We start from the raw sequence: 22,419 nt of genomic DNA, 5'->3' as shown, positions 1-22,419 counted from the left end.
AAAATGTATGTTATAACTTAATTTATCCCATAGGTGTATAATACACAACGAATAAAATCATGTGTAAAAAAAAAAACAATAAAACCTTGAAACAATATTAGCGAATGGGGTTTGACTTCTTTAATTAAGTCCGAAGTCGAGCCACATAGTTTTGTGTTATTTTGATCATGGCAACGGTAGCAGCAGCATCGACTGGCCACGGGTTAGCGGTTTTAACGAATGCGTGTGTTAAACAACCATCGAGATCACGGTCCAAACTGAAAGCAACAAGCTCTACAAAGTCGGCACCAAGCAAGGGAGGTTTTATTGGGACTAGAACGGTAAATTTTGATGATGAACTTCCCTCAGAAATGAGTAAGACAGAGGACGACGTTAGTCGCTGGGCAGACATGACTGACTTTGACACATGGCAACCAGATGACCAAACAGGGGATCTCGGTGCACTGTCCAGTGACGAATTTTACCAGCGTCTGTTACAACTGAAAAATGAACACAAGAAAACATTACAGATGTGTGAAAGATTGTACCGCCAAAAGCTGTCAGAGGAAGTGGATCGGTCTGAAGACCTGGAATGGTGTTTGTCAGAGGATGATGTTGTGAATGGACATGTTTTCAAGGATTTGGCACACGGCCACGACGAAGACACAGGAGCTCAAAATGGCAGTAGAGATCTGTCAACTAAACCACCACTGGTTAGGCAAAATAAATTACGCTCATCACATCATTCCATTAGAACACGTCCTTCCTCAGCACCTATTAGAAGGCAAAGTTTATCACGGAGTTTAGATGCGGATGATTGGAGATTGATGCAACATAATGGCCAATTATTGCAAGAGGAAACGCAGTCTGAAATATATGATCCCAGAGAGTCTGCAGCAGCTATGGAAAGAATTCAAGACATGTGGGAAGAGTTCTCGGTGGATGATTATGCCCCTAGAAAGAGAAAGCCAAGGCGTCCTTCATCTGCTCATAGCAGCACTCCGAGTGAGAAAAAGAGACCCGAAAAAGACTGGCGTCACAGGATAACCATTCCCAAACCATTTCAAATGACACTTCGTGAGGCTAACAAAGAAAAGACCAAAAGTAAGGCACAGATTATTCACGAAGACGAATTGCTTCGAAAGCAGCAAGAAGAAGAAGCAGAGTGTCAAAAGAAATTCAAGGCAGCTCCAGTTCCAGCTCATGTGTACCTACCTCTGTTTGAAGAATACAATGAAAAAAAAGAAGCCCGAAGAAGATATGTGAAAGATTATCGTAAAGAACTACTAAAATCTATTGAGAAGCCTTTTAAGTTTATGTCTAGGGAGCAAGAGAAAAAACAAAGGAACCTAGACAAAGCCTGGCATCAGAGCGATGGATATGAGCATTCAAAAACATTCAAAGCTAAACCAGTGCCAAGTTATGTCTATGAAACTGCACCCAATGAGAAAATACTTGAAAATGAAGAATATCGTCAAATTAGGATTAAAATGAGAGCTGAGGAATTAATGAGATCAGCTGCTCTTCCACCTAACATGGAAGCTAGACAAAAAATTAAGGAGCAAAAACTGAAGGAACAAAAAGGGAGGAAAAAAACTTCCAAGAAACGTTTTGTTCCAAGGATAAATAGTGATGTGCCCGATTATGATGAACTTTATAGACAGTTTCAGAAAGAGCTGCAGAAGCGGAAACTGGAGAGGGAAGCAACTGTAACAGAACCATTCAAATTACGCACTGGAAATATTCCGAGCAAGAAAGATAAAATCATAAATGACATGGAAAAAGATATGGAAACACTTAGGGAAAACAGATGGCCATTTAGAAATCCAAGAATGACACCAAGGAAATCATTTGGTGAGGATATTAATGAATTTTATTGTCTACTTCTGAATTTAAGGAAACATTTTAATAAATATGGATGTGATGTGAATGATGATAGTATTTGAATGGCACAGTATGTATCCACGCGAATGTTGATATATCTGTATGCATGTTCACGAGTAAGGCAGCAGTACTTCCCTGCTTTCACTACCTTTGTGTCAGTCAGCAAATGGGGATCTTGTGGTCTTGCTTGTACATGAAGTTTTCAACTTGAATACAGAGGTTGGGCTGCATTAATTACACGTCATTCATGGTCATGGCTATATCATCCCTGACAAGCAACACTCCCGTGGTCAAAGGAAATTTGAAACTTCCACATTTACGATTAGGACCTATATTTAAAGTGCTCTCTGGATCTTGGTAACAACCTCTAACTGCTTGATTGTGGAGAGCTATCAACAACTATAAAATAAAACCATGGAGACATCAAAAAATCTTTCATACTTTCAAAGGTTTGGAATTAATTTTTCTCTGAAAAGCAAACAAGAAGTGCTCGAAAGCGAGTTAAAAACTGAGGTTTTGATGATGTTCTGTCTGTGTCACATGTGGGAAAGTTTGTCAGTCCCTCACCAAAGATTGGTAGTTAATCAAGGCACTGAAAAAGATAGCAAATCCTCAAAATGAATTCACATATAACATACTGATTTGTTGTGTGTAATATGCTCTTAATGTAGTAAAGCTGCTAATTATGTCCCTTCCATGTTTCTCATGGTTAAAAGGATCATACCAGTGTTCAGCTCTAGGAGATGTTTTACTTTGAAAAATATTTTTGCAAACATAGCTGATAGCAAACATGGCTGAAATTCTGTTATTAGGATTTATTCATTTATTTATTTATTTGCATGGTGGTTTACGCCGTACTAAAGAATATTTTATTTATAGGACGGCGGCCAGCATTATGGTAGGAGGAATCCGGGCAGGGCCCAGGGGAAACACTCTAACATCTGCAGGTTACTGATGAACCTTCCCACGAATGGCGGGAGAGAAAGCCGGCATGAACTGGACTTTTATTAAGAAGGTTTATTATTTTTTTTCTCACGTAATTTCTTTCTTTTAGCAGTTTCCTCGACGAATATGAGTACTTCACTGGATTCCATACCTCACAGAATGACATCATCAGCAGAAATGAGGTTCCACAGAGGAAGGTATGAAAGCATTGGTTATTTGTTTGCATAATATATTACTTATTTATATATTTATCTCAGTTGTTTCACTTCATACTCAAAAATTTTTTACTTGTTTCATGGCTGGTGGAGGAAACTGCTCTGGGGTAAGCATCAGCCTGGTGCAAGTCACGGAATAACTTTACCATGTGTGATGTAATATGTTTTATATCATGGGTTCTGATTTCTTCCCCTGATCTGCACTCAGGATTACTTGTGTAACATTAAATCATTCTATGACAGCCAGAAATAGAAAGGCGTTAAATGCCGATCAGGTAGATAAAGTATTTAGAGACTTAGCTCTTTAGGGCTGTGATTACGTATACTATCACAGCCCTGTTCCATAAGCTTACCTTGAACACCTGTGTACTAAAGCCAGCAAGGGAAGTACAGAGGTGGTCAGGGTAAGGTTATGGAACAAAACAGGGCTGTAGTAGTATACATAATCACAGCCCTACAGAGCTATAAGAAACTTATATATATATTGAAGTAGTATGACTTTGGAGCACTTTATATGATGACATCACAGGCTTGGGAATAAAAAGTCTGAAATCATAGGCACAAAAATAAATTATCGTTTTCATGAGCCAATGACCAGCAGGGAATTGTGAATCAGTTAGTGTTCCATATAACACTACCAGGTTGTGATCTGTTCAGTGTATAGTTCAGTTCTTATTGTGTATGTTTAGGGACAAAGCACGCACCCTGACTCAGAAGGATCTGGAAGAACTGGAATATCGCAGACGACAACGTCAAAAGGAGGCAAAGCTACGACAAGCCATTATAGAAAAAACCCTAGCAAACGAAGAGGACAGACTTTCCAGACCAACGAGAGAGGCAAAATTGAAGGAATACAGGTATGATTAACAGTGTGCAGTTTTGATGATAATGAATTTAGGGGTATTGATATCTGTTTTTCACTACTGAAGTGGCTGTTATTCCACTGACCAAGTTAATTGTGTCCATATGGAAGCAGTAGGCATGCCAAGTGGTGAAGACACCTACCTGTTGCTACATGTGCGTCAAATATGGCATGGGTTTCACCTCATCCCAGGGAATTATGGGATTTCCCTCCCACCATTGTACACGGGATCTTTGTGGAAAGTTACAGATTAAACCCAGTGCAGTCAAAGCATTGGTGTGATTCTAAAGGGACTATCATTATATTGGAAATGAAGGAAGGTCTGAAAGCAGCAATGCCCTCTGTATTTCCCTGTCCAAATAGCACGCTGCATGCTTACTCACAAGAATTGCATGTTAATTTTGGGATTGTATGAGGACATCTTTAGCTTTTGACAGGAAGCAGGATTTGTTTATTTATTTATTTGATTGGTGTTTTACGCCGTACTCAGGAATATTTCACTTATACGACGGCAGCCAGCATTATGGTGGGAGGAAACCCATGACCATGGGAAGCGGGATGTAGTTCAGTGAATAAAGTGTGCACCTCCTAACTATGAAGCAAATGCATTCAGTCCCAGCCTTTGGCAGGGAATTGTAAATTATCCTGCTCTTGCTATTTTGGGGGGGGCCTAAGTGACAGTAAGCAGTTGACCACACTTGCAGGACACACTTGGGGATCTCCTTGGCTCAATTGGTTTGCGCACTAGCACAGCGTAATGACCCAGGAGCCTCTCACCAATGCGGACGCTGTGAGTTCAAGTCCAGCTCATGCTGGCTTCCTCTCCAGCTATACATGGGAAGGTCTGCCAGCAACCTGCAAATGGTCGTGGGTTCCCCTGCGCTCTGCCCTGTTTCCTCCCACCATAATGCTTGCTGCCGTCGTATATAAGTGAAATGTACTTAATATTCTTATTGGCGTAAAATACCAATCAATCAACTCATCCACCAATATGGCACCTAAGTCTGTATGTCACACGTATGGAAAGTGCATCTGTGACTTGGATTGGACTGAGTGTCCTGGTTTCCTACACCCATAAAACTGATGGCCTTTGAATAAGGTAAACATTCTTGAGTGTGACCTTGAACAATCAACCAATCATTTATCTCTGTATAATATGAAAAGTCTTTTATACTGTTAGAGCTTTACTCTCACTTGATTAAAATCAAGGCCCATGTGCATGTAGTTTGATAGATCATAGTGAGGTTTGGCTGGTTACAGCTGACAGTGCTTAGGAGATCTAATCTAATCATCTAATAACCAGAGATGCAAGTGTCACTCTTTTCATACAGGTAACATAGCCCAAAGATTGCTTATGATCATCATGATTTAATTCCTTTGTGTGACATGTTTTTACAGGGAGAGTGACAGAGCAAGAATGGCAGAGTACAAACAAAGTTTGGAAGATATCAAACAGAGAGTTAATGAGAGACCACTTTTGTTTGAGCAAGTAAAGCAGGTGAGGGGATGGATAGGATGGTAGCCATGTGCATTACATAAAGTGATATATCTACAATAAAATTCCTCGATTAAAATTCAGTGTCTGAGGATTTAGGTGTGGATCCATTCCAGTATCCCCTATAGGTGGATTGATTTTAGAAGGTTCAGTCTGAGATTTGAGACATACTGCATTTGATGTCTTATTTGTGGACATATTGCCCCAATATTCTGTTTTCTAGCAGTTCGTTTCCTGTTTTGAGTATTTATCAAAGCATAACAGTTCCTGCCTTTTTGACACAGTGGTTAAGTTGCATACAGTTTTTATTTCCTCATTATCACACTGTTATGTATGAGTGTGCTTCTATTTTCTTCAGGCTAATGCCAAGAAAGCAGCTGAGAAGCGTTATTCTCAAACTCTGAGAGATCATGGCTTAGATGAGACATACGTGCAGCAGAAGAGTTCCCTGTCTACTGGAGTGGACACAGATGCTGACGACCTGGACATGGGGGAGACCAGTTATAAGGGAATGGAGGACAGTGAGAACGAAGATAGGACTTACGCAAACCACAGCAGGGATGAGGAAGCTTCCATGTGAAAACATTCCCAGCAACTGCAGGAAGAAAAGAACGCTTCACCATGATAAAGCTTGGTCCCAAAACCTGTGGGGATGAAGCCACTTTGACCGGAAAAAAGTCTGAACAGCTGCAGGGACAAAGAAGGCTACAGCTTAAGCTTAACATAACAACTACACTCACATGTAGACTTCAGCATAAGCCTTGACCCCAACAGCTGTGGGATTGAAGAGAGCGACAGCTGCAGCCATAGGCAGACTTTATTGTTGTTGTTTATTGGATTTATGGAAGAGGTTACATCAGGATAACAAAGGTCATTAACAGAGGTACATGTAGGGTCTCACGATAACAAAGGTCATTCACAAAGGTGCATGTATGGTCTCACAATAACAAAGGTCGTCACCAGAGGTAAATGTATGGTCTCACGATAACAAAGGTCGTTAAAAGAGGTAAATGTATGGTCTCCGGATAACAAAGGTCATTAACAGAAGTTAATGTATGGTCTCACGATAACAAAGGTTGTTAACAGAGGTACATGTATGGTCTCCGGATAACAAAGGTGATTAACAGAGGTAAATGTATGTTCTCCCGATTACAAAGGTGGTTAACAGAGGTACATGTATGGTCTCTCGATAACGAAGGTCGTCAACGAATTTTGAGTGTTGCGAAGATAGTCTTTGTTTGCAGGTCCTTACCAAGGCCGAAAATGTGACATGAAATTACATGTATATACAATTATGGGAACAAGCCTGATATATTATTTATAAATGGTGAACTGTGAATTTATTGGTACAGGTATCTTATATGTGTAGTATGAAAGAGAATTATAATAAAATATTTGACAAAGACTGTATACCGTCTTGCACTGAAAATAGCTGTGTTATTCCAGAGATCAGTGTTTGTTTCCGTCCAGTCGTTACATTTTAGGTTTTAAAAGTAATTTGTATTTCATTGAGAAAGCTACACATTGTTATTAGTGTTATATAAATTGCCTTCACTGTTAACATATTTTAATTCCAACCCTTTTCTGTATGGTTTTAACCTGAGCTTATTTTTGAAGCCCATTGAATGTATCCACTTAACCATATAGCATGTTGCAAATTATGTTATTAGGGGCTCATTGTACATGTGCCAATTTTATTTTGACTATCACTGACATACACATATGACGGTGTTGTATTGGGCCAACACCCATCAGAACAAGTGGTGCTGCGTTCAGGGAGAATTGTTGGGTGGAAACATTGCACAAATGGATTTTAAAATGCCATTGATCCTTGTTTTTCTTCAGTGACTCTGGGGATTTTAGTGGTAGGATATGAAGTGTTTAACCTACATTTTTCAGGACCTTATTTGCATTTACTGTTCACTTGTGTGTGAGTTTGATGTTTTAAAAGGATAAGGAGGGGACACGTGTAATGGTGAATTTAAACCTGTCGACATAAACATTACTATGTACGAATAATGTTTTATTTGATAGTTTTATGACTGTAAAACAGTGTGCCTTTGTTTTCTGATAACACATAGCATACCATACACAAGTGCACACAGATCCAGTCTAACATGCTGTGTTGAATCTTGGAGAGCACTCTTCATTTGTTCACTGTTAAAATGTGTTTCCTTTTTAGGAATACAGATCATGTAATGTGAAATCTCACTCCTCAACATGAATTTAATTCAAAATGTTAGGACTGACACATCCGAACAAGTCTATCCAATAACGTGTAAATCTTGCGCCAAGGCATGATTTCGCCTTACCTGACTGATATACCCCATTTCGGCAAAAAAAAGATTTTTTTTTATTGGAGAAAATCCAGTTTTCAGAAGAGTAAACTGAACAAAGGTCTCCTTTACTCAGATACATTTTGTGGATGTCAAGCACTTTGTCATGAATTCGTTTATAACATTCCTGGTGTGTGTACTATGTATGTGAAGACAGGGAGGAACACAACAGAAACTGTACAACGTTCACATCACAAATCTCAGTTTTATTTTGCGGGCACATACATATAACTTATGATAATTCATTTTCATGATGCCTTGTTGTGAATTCCAATGTATGTACAGTAGGTGCTTCTCTTACGATATTAATAAAACAATGATTAGTTTTTCCTAAGTTAATATTTCACACATGTAAACAATTCAGGTTTTTCAAAACTTCCCTCTGTCTAGTTCACTATCATAATGAACGGGTTTGTATCATTAGATACAGTTATATGTATATTTTAAAATCATGATGGGAATAAAATTGTTTCTGTATTCAATTTCATGCTTTATGTTACTAGTATTTGATACAACAGTATAGGAAAACCATTTCCAACAATCAGATTGTTTTTTATTATACATATGGTTTGATTTATTGATTTCGCTACTGTAGCCACAATACTCAAACTCGTGACATGCTCACATTTTCAGGCCTCATATATTTGATATTAGGCAATACAAGATAACACTGTTCTTCATTCGTATGTGAATGAAAGTTGGAATTTCAATAGTAAACCAGCTATTGACAAATAGAAAAGTCAGTGCGCTAATCATTTTCCACCCACACTTCTGTTTCACTGTCATCATCATCAGTCTCCATCATTGGGTCCATGCCGACCTCACGGTCTGTTCCCCCAACAGGAGAATGATGAGAGATAGCCTGCTCTTCTGACAAGTCCGGCTCGTTGATATTGCGGGCAATCTCCTCGTGATCCAATTCAGAGTGTAACAAATCTCCATCGTAAACAACCTCTTCTCGAGTTGTGCGGTCTCCAGATGTGAACCTGGAGGACATGGATACAATCTCCTGAGGCTGGGACAACACAACTACATTGGCCCCCATCGTGTTACTGCCACACAGAGCATCCCCCTGTATACACTCTTCACTCGTGAGCACTTCTGCAAACAGAGAACATCAGAGACTCAGCGGCAGTCTGAACTACCTACATATCACCATTCCTGGTGATGTCCCCCTGTGGCTTGACATCGTTTACATCAACGTGGTACAAATCTCTGCATTTTCACATGAGGAGGTGCTCAATAATTGCAAGCCATGGTAAAGTGTACCTTCCACTCCTAGGATTTCTGGGGGCTGCAACCCTAGCTGATCTGGCTCCCCTTCTGCAGGCTGTGTCGTCACGGTTACAACATGGTCACCAACTGCCTGTGAAAATACCACTGACTCAGAACCCTGGAAGTCTGGAGTGGAAAAAATAAAAACATGTAACACAAAAGCATTACAGCACATCCAAGTTCAGAATCATTTGTGATAAAATGCTCTTCTAACAACCCTTTTATAACTGATATGATTTCTCCACAAATTAACAGCATTATTTTATTCATTATCTCAAGAATATGAACAACAAGTGCATGTAAAACATTATCAGTGAAATGTCTTCCGATACAAGTTATTGAGTTCACCAATGTGATCGTTGTCATGGTAATACTGAGTTATATTTTAAAGTCAAAATTTCTATTCCCAGCAGAGGATACATAACTTATTCAATCGATCATCTCTAGTATCACAGATGACTTACTCCATGGATGGTGGCAACACTCATACAGACGACAGATGGGCTGGGGTATGAGCATGATGATAACAACACCCTTCAACTAAAGTTGGTAAAGGCTACCTCCTTTTTAATCAGGTACAAAATAATAATCTTTGATTTCTACAGACCCTGTATCTGTCTGTACCTTAGCTCAGCTAGATGAGGCAGTACCTTGGTATTGTAAAATATCCTCCTGTCGCAGCATGACAACATTTTGTTTGGTCGTTTCGTCAGCCTTCTGCCGCTTGTCTTTCTTGTTTGACCTGATTTTCAAGTGTCCTCTCATGTGGACTTTCTGACTGGCAACCTGAGAGAATGTCCTGCCACAGATGTCACAAGAGTACGGCTTCTCGCCTACAATCAGAATCACAATCTGAAACGGGCCAATCAAATAACCCTCACCAGGTACCTGACAGCTGCATGCTCACGAGGTACCTGACAACTGCACACTCACCAGGTACCTGACAACGGCATACTCACCAGGTACATGACAACTGCATACTCACCAGGTACATGACAACTGCACTCTCACCAGGTACCTAACAACTGCATCTTCAACAGGTACCTGACAACTGCACTCTCACCAGGTACCTGACAACTGCACCCTCACCAGGTACCTGACAACTGCACCCTCACCAGGTACCTGACAACTGCATACTCACCAGGTACCTGACAACTGCATACTCACCAGGTACCTGACAGGTAAGCAACAAACTGCCAGCAATAGCTGAAATGAAACAGGTGATCTGATTGGCCAAGGGATAATCGTCTTCTCAGAGTAACCCATTACAAGGATTGGTCACAGACGGCCCTCACCTATATTACGAAAAAACATAACCATTAGGCAGTCAACAGAAGTCTATTTGTGTGAATGGGAAAAAGGTTACATCTGACATTATGCAACCTTCACCTGAACAGAATCCCTGAAGCTACCATCTATTAATGCAGTGTGTGTTGCATGTATCTGTTGAAGTATAAATAGATCCGCTCAGACTGACCTGTATGAGTGAGTTTGTGCTTTTTCAGACTGGAATACTCCGCAAACTCTCTTCCACAATTCTGATATGTACAGGAATATGGTCGTTCCCCTGAAAACATACAGAACACTTTTTAGCTGTCCCTGTACAACCCTACATAAATACCAACTGAAAGATTTTGAACTATTTGTTAAGATTTCAATAGTTTTAATTGGAGTTAATTACTTGATTAGTCAGTAGATTAATTTTCTTGGAGCATTCAGAATCTCACTTTCATAACTAATGGTTAATTTCAAAGTAACAAAATTGCATTCAAGTTTCTTTCTTTTATATCTTTGATTGACTTAGGGGTAGTCCACTTTCCACAAAAGAGGCAGGCTGCAAGTAGCCAGTAACCCCTTCTATTAAAGCCCCTTACTACCCCCACCCTGTCACAGTGTATGGACTACCCCACCCTCTCACAGTGTATGGACTACCCCACCCTCTCACAGTGTATGGACTACCCCACCCAGTCACTGTGTATAGACTACCCCACCCTGTCACAGTGTATGGACTACCTCACCCAGTCACAGTGTATGGACTACCTCACCCAGTCACAGTGTACAGACTACCCCACCCAGCCACAGTGTATGGACTACCTCACCCAGTCACTGTGTACAGACTACCTCACCCAGTCACAGTGTATGGACTACCTCACCCAGTCACAGTATATGGACTACCTCACCCAGTCACAGTGTACAGACTACCTCACCCAGTCACAGTGTACAGACTACCTCACCCAGTCACAGTGTACAGATCACCCCACCCAGTCACAGTGTACAGACTACCCCACCCAGTCACAGTGTATGGACTACCTCACCCAGTCACAGTGTACAGACTACCCCACCCAGTCACAGTGTATGGACTACCTCACCCAGTCACACTGTATGGACTACCTCACCCAGTCACAGTGTATGGACTACCCCACCCTCTCACAGTGTATGGACTACCTCACCCAATCACAGTTTACAGACTACCCCACCCTGTCACAGTGCATGGACTACCCCACCCAGTCCCTGTGTACAGACTACCCCACCCAGCCACAGTGTACAGACTACCTCACCCAGTCACAGTGTACAGACCACCCCACCCAGTCACAGTGTACAGACCACCCCACCTAGTCACAGTGTATGGACTACCCCACCCAGTCACAGTGTACAGACTACACCACCCAGTCACAGTGTACAGACCACCCCACCCAGTCACAGTGTTTGGACTACCCCACCCAGTCACAGTGTATGGACCACCTCACCCAGTCACAGTGTATGGACTACCCCACCCAGTCACTGTGTAAAGACCACCCCACCCAGTCACAGTGTACAGACCACCCCACCAAGTCACAGTGTATGGACTACCCCACCCAGTCACAGTGTACAGACTACACCACCCAGTCACAGTGTACAGACCACCCCACCCAGTCACAGTGTTTGGACTACCCCACCCAGTCACAGTGTATGGACTATCCTACCCAGTCACTGTGTAAAGACCACCCCACCCAGTCAGAGTGTATGGACCACCCCACCCAGTCACTGTGTACAGACCATCCCACCCTGTCACAGTATACGGACTACCCCACCCAGTCACAGTGTACAGAGCACCCCACCCAGTCACAGTGTACGGACCACCCCACCCAGTCACAGTGTACAGGCCACCCCACCCAGTCACTGTGCACAGACTACCTCACCCAGTCACAGTGTACAGACTACCTCACCCAGTCACTCTGTACATACTACCTCACCCAGTCACAGTGTACAGACTACCTCACCCAGTCACTGTGTACAGACTACCTCACCCAGTCAGTGTACAGATCACCCCACCCAGTCACAGTGTACAGACCACCCCACCCAGTCACAGTGTATGGACTACCCCACCCAGTCACTGTGTACAGACCACCCCACCCAGTCACAGTGTATGGACTACCCCACCCAGTCACAGTGTACAGGCCACCCCACCCTGTCACTGTGCACAGACTACCTCACCCAGTCACAGTGTACAGACTACCTCACCCAGTCACTGTGTACAGACTACCTCACCCAGTCACAGTGTACAGACTACCTCACCCAGTCACTGTGTACAGACTACCTCACCCAGTCAGTGTACAGATCACCCCACCCAGTCACAGTGTACAGACCACCCTACCCAGTCACAGTGTATGGACTACCTCACCCAGTCACTGTGTACAGACCACCCCACCCAGTCACAGTGTATGGACTACCCCACCCAGTCACAGTGTACAGACCACCCCACCCAGTCGCAGTGTACAGACTACCCCACCCAGTCACAGTGTACAGACTACCATACCCAGTCACAGTGTATGGACTACCCCACCCAGTCACTGTGTACAGACTACCTCACCCAGTCACAGTGTACAGACTACCTCACCCAGTCACTGTGTACAGGCTACCTCACCCAGTCACCGTGTACAGACCACCCCATCCAGTCACCGTGTACAGACTACCCCAACCAGTCACAGTGTACAGACTACCTCACCCAGTCACTATGTACAGACTACCTCACCCTCTCACAGTGTACAGACTACCTCACCCAGTCACCGTGTATGGACTACCTCACCCAGTCACAGTGTACAGACCACCCCACCCAGTCACCGTGTACAGACCACCCCACCCAGTCACAGTGTATGGACTACCCAACCCAGTCACAGTGTATGGACTACCCCACCCAGTCACTGTGTACAGACCACCCCACCCAGTCACAGTGTATGGACTACCCCACCCTCTCACAGTGTACAGACTTCCCCACCCAGTCACAGTGTATGGACTACCTCACCCTCTCACAGTGTATGGACTACCTCACCCAGTCACAGTGTACAGACTACCTCACCCAGTCACAGTGTATGGACTACCCCACCCTCTCACAGTGTATGGACTACCTCACCCAGTCACAGTGTACAGACTACCCCACCCTGTCACAGTGTATGGACTACCCACCCAGTCACCGTGTACAGGCCACCCCACCCAGTCACCGTGTACAGACTACCCCACCCAGCCACAGTGTACAGACTACCCCAACCAGTCACAGTGTACAGACTACCTCACCCAGTCACAGTGTACAGACCACCCCACCCAGTCACCGTGTACAGACCACCCCACCTAGTCACAGTGTATGGACTACCCCACCCAGTCACAGTGTATGGACTACCTCACCCAGTCACAGTGTACAGACCACCCCACCCAGTCACAGTGTACAGACTACCCCAACCAGTCACAGTGTCTGGACTACCTCACCCAGTCACAGTGTGCAGACTATCCCACCCAGTCACGGTGTATGGACCACCCCACCCAGTCACAGTATACAGACTACCCCACCCAGTCACAGTGTATGGACTACCCCACCCAGTCACAGTGTACAGACTACCCCACCTAGTCACACTGTACAGACCACCCCACCCAGTCACAATGTACAGACTACCCCACGTACATCAAACAATTTCTGAGAGAGACAATGAGCACACTACATGTACCTGTACATAGATCGGTTTACAGTGACAGTGTTAAGCTGTTACTTTCAAGGCTTTTCACAGCCCAAAAACATTAGTTTCCATTTATACGTTTGACAAGCTTTCATGGCCCTGTACAAACCCCGTGTATAACCCATCTTAAGGGAAGGAGCTCTGAGAAGGTTCTCACCTGTGTGAATCCTCCGGTGGTTTTTCAGGTTCCCGGCTGTGGTGAAGGACTTATCACAGCCAGGCTCTCCACAGACGAATGGCTTCTCCCCAGTGTGAGTCCTCTGATGCACTGCCAACCTTTGCGGGGTGTAGAAGGTTTTCCCACAATCAGCCACAGAACATTTGAACCGGCGATCACCTCTGTTAAGATATTCAGACATGATTGTGGTGAACCAAGAAAATAGCTGAAATTTACTATCATAGTTCAAAAAGGCCGGGGTCCAGGGGCCGCCTAGGCCACTTAAGCTAGAAAAATCTGCGTGGCTGAAAATGGATTCTGGGACGTTTTTGGCTATTAAAATCAAACTAGAATCCTGTAAAATATGAAGAAAACCAACACTGTTTTCTGACTTACAGATTTTCCCATCTGCTTTGTCCCCACAGAATGAATTTTCCCACGTATTCCCCTTCGACCTTCCGTTCAAGCCAATCCCACCTCCAGATGTTTTTCAACCCCTTGTCCACTGTACGCGCATCAAAATCTTTATATGATCGATCCACAATACTCCGAGACGTTGCCGCCATTTTTGACCGGGCTGGCTCTGCTTCTGCCTTCGAATAATGGTATCTTATTCCCGATTGGTTGAAACAGTTCGGCTTAATGAAACACACCATCTGACTGGACAATAGACTCCATTCAGATAACATTATAACCTCCGGCAATGCCAGATTTCGGTAGCCATGCATCGGCAAATTGACAGAATCTTCGACTTTATTTTGAGGAAATAAATCGGAACTTTACAAAATGTTACTACACAGAAAAAAAAAAACGGAAAACAGGTAAATTAATCGAAACTGAACAAAGAAAAAGCGGAATTCCGCTAAAAAGCGGAAAAAAATCATGTCTGGATATTAGGAAAATTGTCAAATTTGATCCTAAATGTCGCAAACTTTGTTTCATTTTTTTATGGATAATGCATGAGTTTTACTGTTTGTGCTTGATTTACACTATCAACAATCTACATCAAAATTCCAGTTGATGACACTCCATCCACTCACAATATGACCATTTCCCTGTACACTGACACCAGATATGACACCTCACCCAGAAAATACATTGACACCTGATCAGACATGATACCCCATCAATATATTCATTATTGACACCATACAGGACACCCCACCCCATGACAAAATACTGAAAGACACCCTATTTTGTCACAGTACACCGACACGAGACATGACACCCCACCCAGTCACAGTACATCGATACCAGACATGACACCTCACAGTGTCACAGTACACCGATACCAGACATGACGCCTCACCATGTCACAGTACACTGATACCAGACACGACACCTCACCATGTCACAGTATACTAACAGCAGAAATCTCATCTACTGTGTACTGATACCAGACATGACACCTCACCATGTCACAGTATACTGATACCAGAAACCTCAGCCACTGTGTACTGATACCAGACATGGCACCTCACCGTGTCAGAGTATACTGATACCAGAAACCTCAGCCACTGTGTACTGACAACAGACATGACACCTCACCGTGTCACAGTACACTGATACCAGAAACCTCAGCTACTGTGTACTGACAACAGATGACCCTCTACATTCAGTCACAATATACTGACACAAGGTCAGCATATCCTCGTGCTATCCTCATTCTTTGAGTACTACCATGGATGGAACTATCCTCATTCTTTGAGTATTACCACGGATGGAACTATCCTCATTCTTTGAGTATTACCATGGATGGAACTATCCTCATTCTTTGAGTATTACCACGGATGGAACTATCCTCATTCTTTGAGTATTACCACGGATGGAACTATCCTCATTCTTTGAGTATTACCACGGATGGAACTATCCTCATTCTTTGAGTATTACCACGGATGGAACTATCCTCATTCTTTGAGTATTACCACGGATGGAACTATCCTCATTCTTTGAGTACTACCACGGATGGAACTATCCTCATTCTTTGAGTACTACCACGGATGGAACTATCCTCATTCTTTGAGTATTACCACGGATGGAACTATCCTCATTCTTTGAGTATTACCACGGATGGAACTATCCTCATTCTTTGAGTATTACCACGGATGGAACTATCCTCATTCTTTGAGTATTACCACGGATGGAACTATCCTCATTCTTTGAGTATTACCACGGATGGAACTATCCTCATTCTTTGAGTACTACCACGGATGGAACTATCCTCATTCTTTGAGTATTACCACGGATGGAACTATCCTCATTCTTTGAGTATTACCATGGATGGAACTATCCTCATTCTTTGAGTATTACTGTTATTATTGTCAAATCGAGATCAAAGTGAAACCTACACACTTATGCCTGCATCGCCGCAGCTAAATGTTTCTTGTTCATTTTCACGTAATCTCTCAACTGTCAACTTCCACGCATAATTCGTAAACATGAATACTTAATTTGCCTAATATTTAATTGAGTCCCTTCAGATGAATATTTAGGTATACAGATTGGTTTTATCTCCATGTGGACACCAGCGACACACAATCACAGGACTCAACATTTCCATGTGTCTGCCCATTCATATCCTAATCTTATCTGTCGCTTGCGACACGTAAATCACAGTCTGGGTAAAACTATATACAGGAAATCATAACACATTTTGTTTATAAAGCCAGTGACAGTGTTGTACGAACTCCTAATGTGAAAACAACCCAACCAAATCCCATCTTCCAATATGCCAGACTTGCACAGTGCTCCTGAAAAGGGGTAAAAGTAAATCGTGGTAGTTTTCGAAAACCTCATGTGGAGTATATTTTCTGTGTTTAATGGAGGTTCCTCTTTTACAGACGCGGGAAAAAGAACTCTTCTGCAATAGGACACTTCCGATGGTAATGAAACAAAATGTAAGTGTAGACTGACATACTAAATTGGAATTACATGGACAATGAGAGCTGATGACACATATTTCTTAGTGAAATTCATTTTTAGTTAAGATACACTTGTACACATATTTGTTGCATAATGAGGGCCCTCAGCAGACAAGCGTTCACCAGACAACAGTGTGAAGTGACTTCCATGTTGGCCTAACCAGAATAATCAGCTCGTCAGCAGTGTACACTGTGCATGTACATTCCTTGTTTGGCGTGATAATGCTTTCAGACACTGTTTGGAATTTAAAGGTTTGTAGTTGAAACTGTCTGTCTTAATACTTTCTTCCATTTCATTCATGTGTATGTTTAGAGATGTACATGTAGGCCTATTCGTCAGGAGACCTGTACACCTCGCTTTCAGTGACTTGGCCCCATGTGGCTAGAATTAGTAACCAGAGATACTAAGTGTCATGCAGGGTAATGAAATGAGCGAAACTTTAGGTCATTTACCACTGAAAAGGTTGAAGATTTACAGTAAAACCCAAAATTGTATTACATGACCACTTGATCACAACTCCTTCACTCTGGCCTCTACCTATAACTCCTAAAACTGCTCTTCAAAGACGTACAAATAGTTGAAATCTTACGTGTGAGTTAGCAAATGATATTTCAAATGTGCTGGCCATGAGAACTTCCTATCACAGCCTTCATACGTGCATTTCAGTGACTTCTTGCCTTCATGGACAGCTTGATGGTACCTCAGGTAACCCATGGAGGAGAAAGACCGTCCACATCCCTCCACTTCACAGATAAACAACTTCTCTAAAAGAAGAAAATACATGAAACATTTACAGAAAACTGATTTATGACGTCATAAAGACATTTTCAAAGTTGTATAATCAAAACACTGCACAACGACCTGTGAGATCTTTTCAATATTCGTATCCTAATATCTGTCCATCAGTATACATTTGGAAGTAACATTTGATAAAGGCCGCAATCCAGGAATCACATGGAGTCACACGCTATACAACGTGCTATCTGAAAAATCTGACGAAGCAAATTTTTTGAGGAGAAAAAATGCTGTTAACCCAGGGGAGGTAACTCCTACAATATAGCTGATATCCCCATGACAAAGCCTAGGGTCAAGAGGTACTTTGTGTTAAGAGGCACTTCAAGAAATTGGTTGCAACTTTTTTTATAGATTTAAAAGGTGATGAAAATACAAAATTTAACAGGCATCTCAAATGTGCATTTATCTAGAAACATAATGTATACCCAAAATGGCTAACAGATAACTTACTCAAAGGAAATTTGATACCTTAAAAGCCAATATAACAGAATGATCAATAAAACAACTGAGCTTATAAGGGAACACACTTTTACCTTAAAAGCCTATTAACGCACCTTTACAAATTCAAATAGTATCAAACCTTTGCTTGTATGTCACATTGCTTAGTACTGGAGGTAAAAGTCCCATGTAAGCCACAACACACTGGCCTATACATGTACCTGTTGGATGCTTTTCCTTAGCACCTCTGGGATATTTTCCTCCATTCTTCACAGTGACCATTTTATTGGCCGACTGACCATCCATCTCAACCTTGTTCCTGTGCTTGCCAGATGACTTAACAAGCCTGGGCTGCTGGGAAGGACATTGCTGCAGGCTAATAAAGCTAGCTGTGCTACTGGTCATCGCATGTCCATCAATCTGTGAACGTGCCCCATTCAGCGTCAGCTGGTCAGTCAGTGCCCCTCTTCCCTCCACACCAGCTTTATCTGAGTCCCCAGCTAACACAAGCAGAGGCACTGACATCTTTGGGTGCATCCAGCGCACAAGAACAAACTCCTGCGCCCCATTATCAGACGGAGAAGCTAACACAACTGTTGGCGCGGTTTGCTGACGCTCTGAGCTTTCATTCAAAGATGTGCTTTCAGTACAAATTGTTCTAGTTTCAGAACAGGTTTTTACTCTTTCAACAACTGTTCTTGAATCTCTACTCTCTCCTTCAATTTTGGACATAGCTGCACTGGCAGAGGAGGCCTGTATTTCTGAGTGAATTTTAGGCAAACATTTGCCTGTCTGTGACAGACTTTGACTAGGGAATGGTGCTTTTGCACGTTTTTTTTTTTTGGACAATCATATCATAACTGCGTAAATTGTAGTGATGCAAAAGTAGATAGCACAAGAATCATACAAGTAAGTCTGACAAGCTGTTAGATCACTTCAGCACTATGATATGCTGACTTTCAACTGCAGTGTTGCCAACTGACATCATTGACCTGTCACCTTTCTCCTTGTAGAAAACTGCTGGATCATCTGCGCAACTTCTTCGTCGTGGTTCAAATTTCATTTTTATCAGCATGATGCTGATGTAGGGAAGCCATGAATAAATTTTCACTTGTCCTAGGATGTCTCAAGAGCTGTAACGGACAAGGCAGATTCTTAACATTAAACACACATAGCTTTGTGAAAGTTCATTTAAAAAACAATTTTGTCCTAAAAAGAATTTTTGTGCTTGCGCTTGCATGCAATGTAAATGTTAGAATGTTTACACAACAAAGAGACCCCCCTAATGTGGAGGATCTATGCTGCCCCAGACAAAGGTTTAACATCCATGCTCCCTCAGCTCCCGGTACATTTATCGCCTCCAGTATTCCCTAAACTACTGAAATACATTTATCACTCTCTCACAAGAATCCTGCACAATAGTCATAAGATGATACCAATGCTAGACAACTTTTGGGTCTAACATTCTAAAATTATTTGCTTTGGTGAGTGACTGAGTGAGTGCTTGTGGTACTTAACAATTTTTCAGTCCTATGACGACGAAGGAATCCTTAGAGTGCATGTAATGTGCCTCCTTATTGCATGGCGGATTTCCACCCCTCTTTTATCTAGTGCTGCTTCACTGAGACGCCTGACCGATGTCAAGTAAGCCGCCTTGCCCGAGCCATTATACTGATACGGGTCAACCAGTCCTTGCACTATCCCCTTCACGCTGAATGCCAAGCGATGCTGTTATAACTTCCTGTTTTATGGACTCGATCCAGGATTGACCCTGGACCTACCGCTCCCGAAGCAGACATATTTGCTTTGGTATTTACTTATTTACTTGATTCTTGTCCAACGTCATATACATGTACTCAACAATTTTTTATTTAAATGACGGCGATAAATTTTATCGGTGCACTAAATCACTGATCTTAGGCAGATTTCTGACAAACGTTCCCATCTGTGAGGTACATATGTTAACAACCTATTGGTGGGAGATAAGTGGTTTTCAAAGAAAGTCAGACTCTGTGAATAGCCACACAAACCCACTGACAGCACATTGTTACAAAGGCCCTATAAGCAGTGAGATCACGGGAATACACAAAATCTGTGTCCAAGGCCAGGAATAAACCTGCACCTCCTGTGTGCCAGCCAATGAAAGACAAGTATCTGAACTACTTCCTCTTGCAGTGGATATAATAGTGCTCAAAAACCTAAAGCACTGTTCAAAGAAAAAAAAATGCCCACAATCTCTGAAAATGGAAAAATTTTGTTTCTTCTGAAAATTTGTCTGCAACCGTATCTTGGTTTATACTGCACTGCTATAATCCCTACCAATATATTGATGAAGTACACAATTTTTATAAAATGATCACCGATTTAGACTGACCTAATTATGTGCTAAGACAATGACTGAAAATCCGATCTAATAATGGCTTATATTTACCACTGCCAACTAGGCTTTACACAATCTTAAATGTCCACAGCTGATTTCTTGGCTACCATGGACTAAGACGTGCTCTTTCTATTTCTCACACAGTACATGTATAAATAAGCCAAATAAGACTTTTAGCCCTTTCTCACAAGTTCATGATGGGTCTCCCAAACTAACAGTACTGGTAGCTGCTAAAGGCAGCACTATTCAAGATGTATATTCCATCTAGCAACTACCGCAAAATCATGCCTTTCACTTGCGTTACATCGCAAGATTTACCACCTTGTTTCATCGAAACCAATGTGAACTTAAAGAGACATTTTGGAAATAGCAATGGCAAAACTGATGAAATTCTTAAGACAGGAACGTGTAACTAAGATAAACAATAAACTTTAAAGGACTGATCTGACACTGTTAGAAATCTTCAAGAATACAGTGCCCTACTGAGAACTACAAAATGCTTGTTTTGTATCTTTGTCTGGCTCATTAAGTGGAAATATTGAAAAGTTCTGCATGTTTCAGTCCATGACACTGTCATTACTCAATTATCAATATCAGATGGCAGAATTGGAAAGGGTTTAGGGTATAGGGCCTATGAGAGGTACGAGTTCTCGAGAGTTTCACATGGGGAGCTTGCACATATCCTGGAAGTATACGGCCTGTGCGCATGAGTGTTGGGTGAATAGAGCATTTTCTAACCTTAACTTCAGGTACATGCGTGAGCACCTCCATGCAGAATTCCTGTGAACTTGTGTCTCTCATAGGCCCTATATGATCAGTTTTTTCCATCACATTCTGCTAGTTATTTTGAGGAGTTGCTTATCGTGCTATGTAAAGTTGTGACAAAAAAAAAAGTCATTACCTTACAAACTTGGACATTTTCAAGCTGCGAAGCAAACGGTCACATGGGAATGCGCAAACCTTAATTGCTTAAGGTAAATTTGGTCAGAAGAAGTGTAGGCAAAATAATCAGTTGTGCTTGTATTATTTCTCTGTTCGTCGTATTTCTGGAGTGAACAGAAATTATACGTTTTAGATTTAAGCTTGCATGATTGATACACAACCAACAACCAACAACCAGCCGACGGATGAATAGAAATGCAGCATTTGTCACTAATTCTTTCCCCTTGCAACTCACCAAGCGTGTCAATTTGTGGATTCCACTGGTTTAACCCGGTTTACATTCATTAGAATTTGGACTAACATGACTGTGAAACCGACACGATTTTCCAAGCTTTAAAAGTATTGTATGATGCTCACTTGACGTCCCTTAATTGTTAAAAAAAACTGAATAAGTTGACAATAATGTCTTGGTACAGTTCTGACACGAACTTGAAACTCCCGGGGAATAAAAATTATGGGTTGTACTTGTACTCGCCATTCCTCCTCCGATTTCAGTGAGAAAACGAAAACGTGCTGACAGGATACGGACTACTTTTTCCCACAATAACATTATAATGTCAACAAAAAATTATGTCCTTCACAGAATTCCACATGCCACTGCAGAAAAACACCCAGACACAAGAGTTAGGTGCAGTATATGACCATGTAGTACTACTTCATCACACACTGTTTTAACTGTGGGTTTATAAGATGCGAAACTATGCGGTCTACTTTACGTGGCGCAAGTTTTACAGTTGTTGCTGAAGCCCTAGAAAATGCCTCTTGGGAATGTACATCTTTTGTAATAGTGGCGTCACGTTATATATGTG

General features: G+C 42.1%; 2 protein-coding genes across 4 annotated transcripts; one reads left to right on the top strand and one right to left on the bottom strand.

Moving 5' to 3' along the window:
* The first annotated feature begins 9 nt into the window (after positions 1-9).
* On the top strand, positions 10-5,971 carry LOC135468312 (protein FAM161A-like). 2 transcript variants are annotated; one of them, XM_064746495.1, is made up of 5 exons: positions 10-1,833; positions 2,921-3,005; positions 3,713-3,880; positions 5,284-5,383; positions 5,739-5,971. In XM_064746495.1, the coding sequence occupies exons 1-5, from the start codon at positions 168-170 to the stop codon at positions 5,958-5,960; spliced, it is 2,241 nt and encodes a 746-aa protein (XP_064602565.1). In that variant the 5' UTR covers positions 10-167; the 3' UTR covers positions 5,961-5,971. The 2 variants fall into 2 exon arrangements, with proteins under 2 accessions (XP_064602565.1, XP_064602564.1); XM_064746494.1 differs by having other exon boundaries at positions 11-1,833; positions 2,918-3,005.
* Positions 5,972-8,464: 2,493 nt separating this feature from the next.
* LOC135468314 (zinc finger protein 76-like) lies at positions 8,465-22,108 on the bottom strand. 2 transcript variants are annotated; one of them, XM_064746497.1, is made up of 9 exons: positions 21,846-22,108; positions 21,570-21,714; positions 18,510-19,421; positions 17,645-17,819; positions 14,134-14,315; positions 10,469-10,558; positions 9,642-9,824; positions 8,986-9,117; positions 8,465-8,817 (listed from the first exon to the last, which is right to left on the bottom strand). In XM_064746497.1, exons 3-9 carry the CDS (start codon positions 19,018-19,020, stop codon positions 8,465-8,467), a joined length of 1,626 nt encoding a protein of 541 aa, XP_064602567.1. In that variant the 5' UTR covers positions 19,021-19,421; positions 21,570-21,714; positions 21,846-22,108. The 2 variants fall into 2 exon arrangements, with proteins under 2 accessions (XP_064602567.1, XP_064602566.1); XM_064746496.1 differs by lacking the exon at positions 21,570-21,714.
* Between the last annotated feature and the right edge of the window lie 311 nt (positions 22,109-22,419).

This window comes from Liolophura sinensis, chromosome 6 (assembly GCF_032854445.1).
Source record: "Liolophura sinensis isolate JHLJ2023 chromosome 6, CUHK_Ljap_v2, whole genome shotgun sequence".
In the NCBI taxonomy this organism is placed as follows: Eukaryota; Metazoa; Mollusca; class Polyplacophora; order Chitonida; family Chitonidae; genus Liolophura; species Liolophura sinensis.
This window is presented reverse-complemented; position numbering and strand designations above follow the sequence as displayed.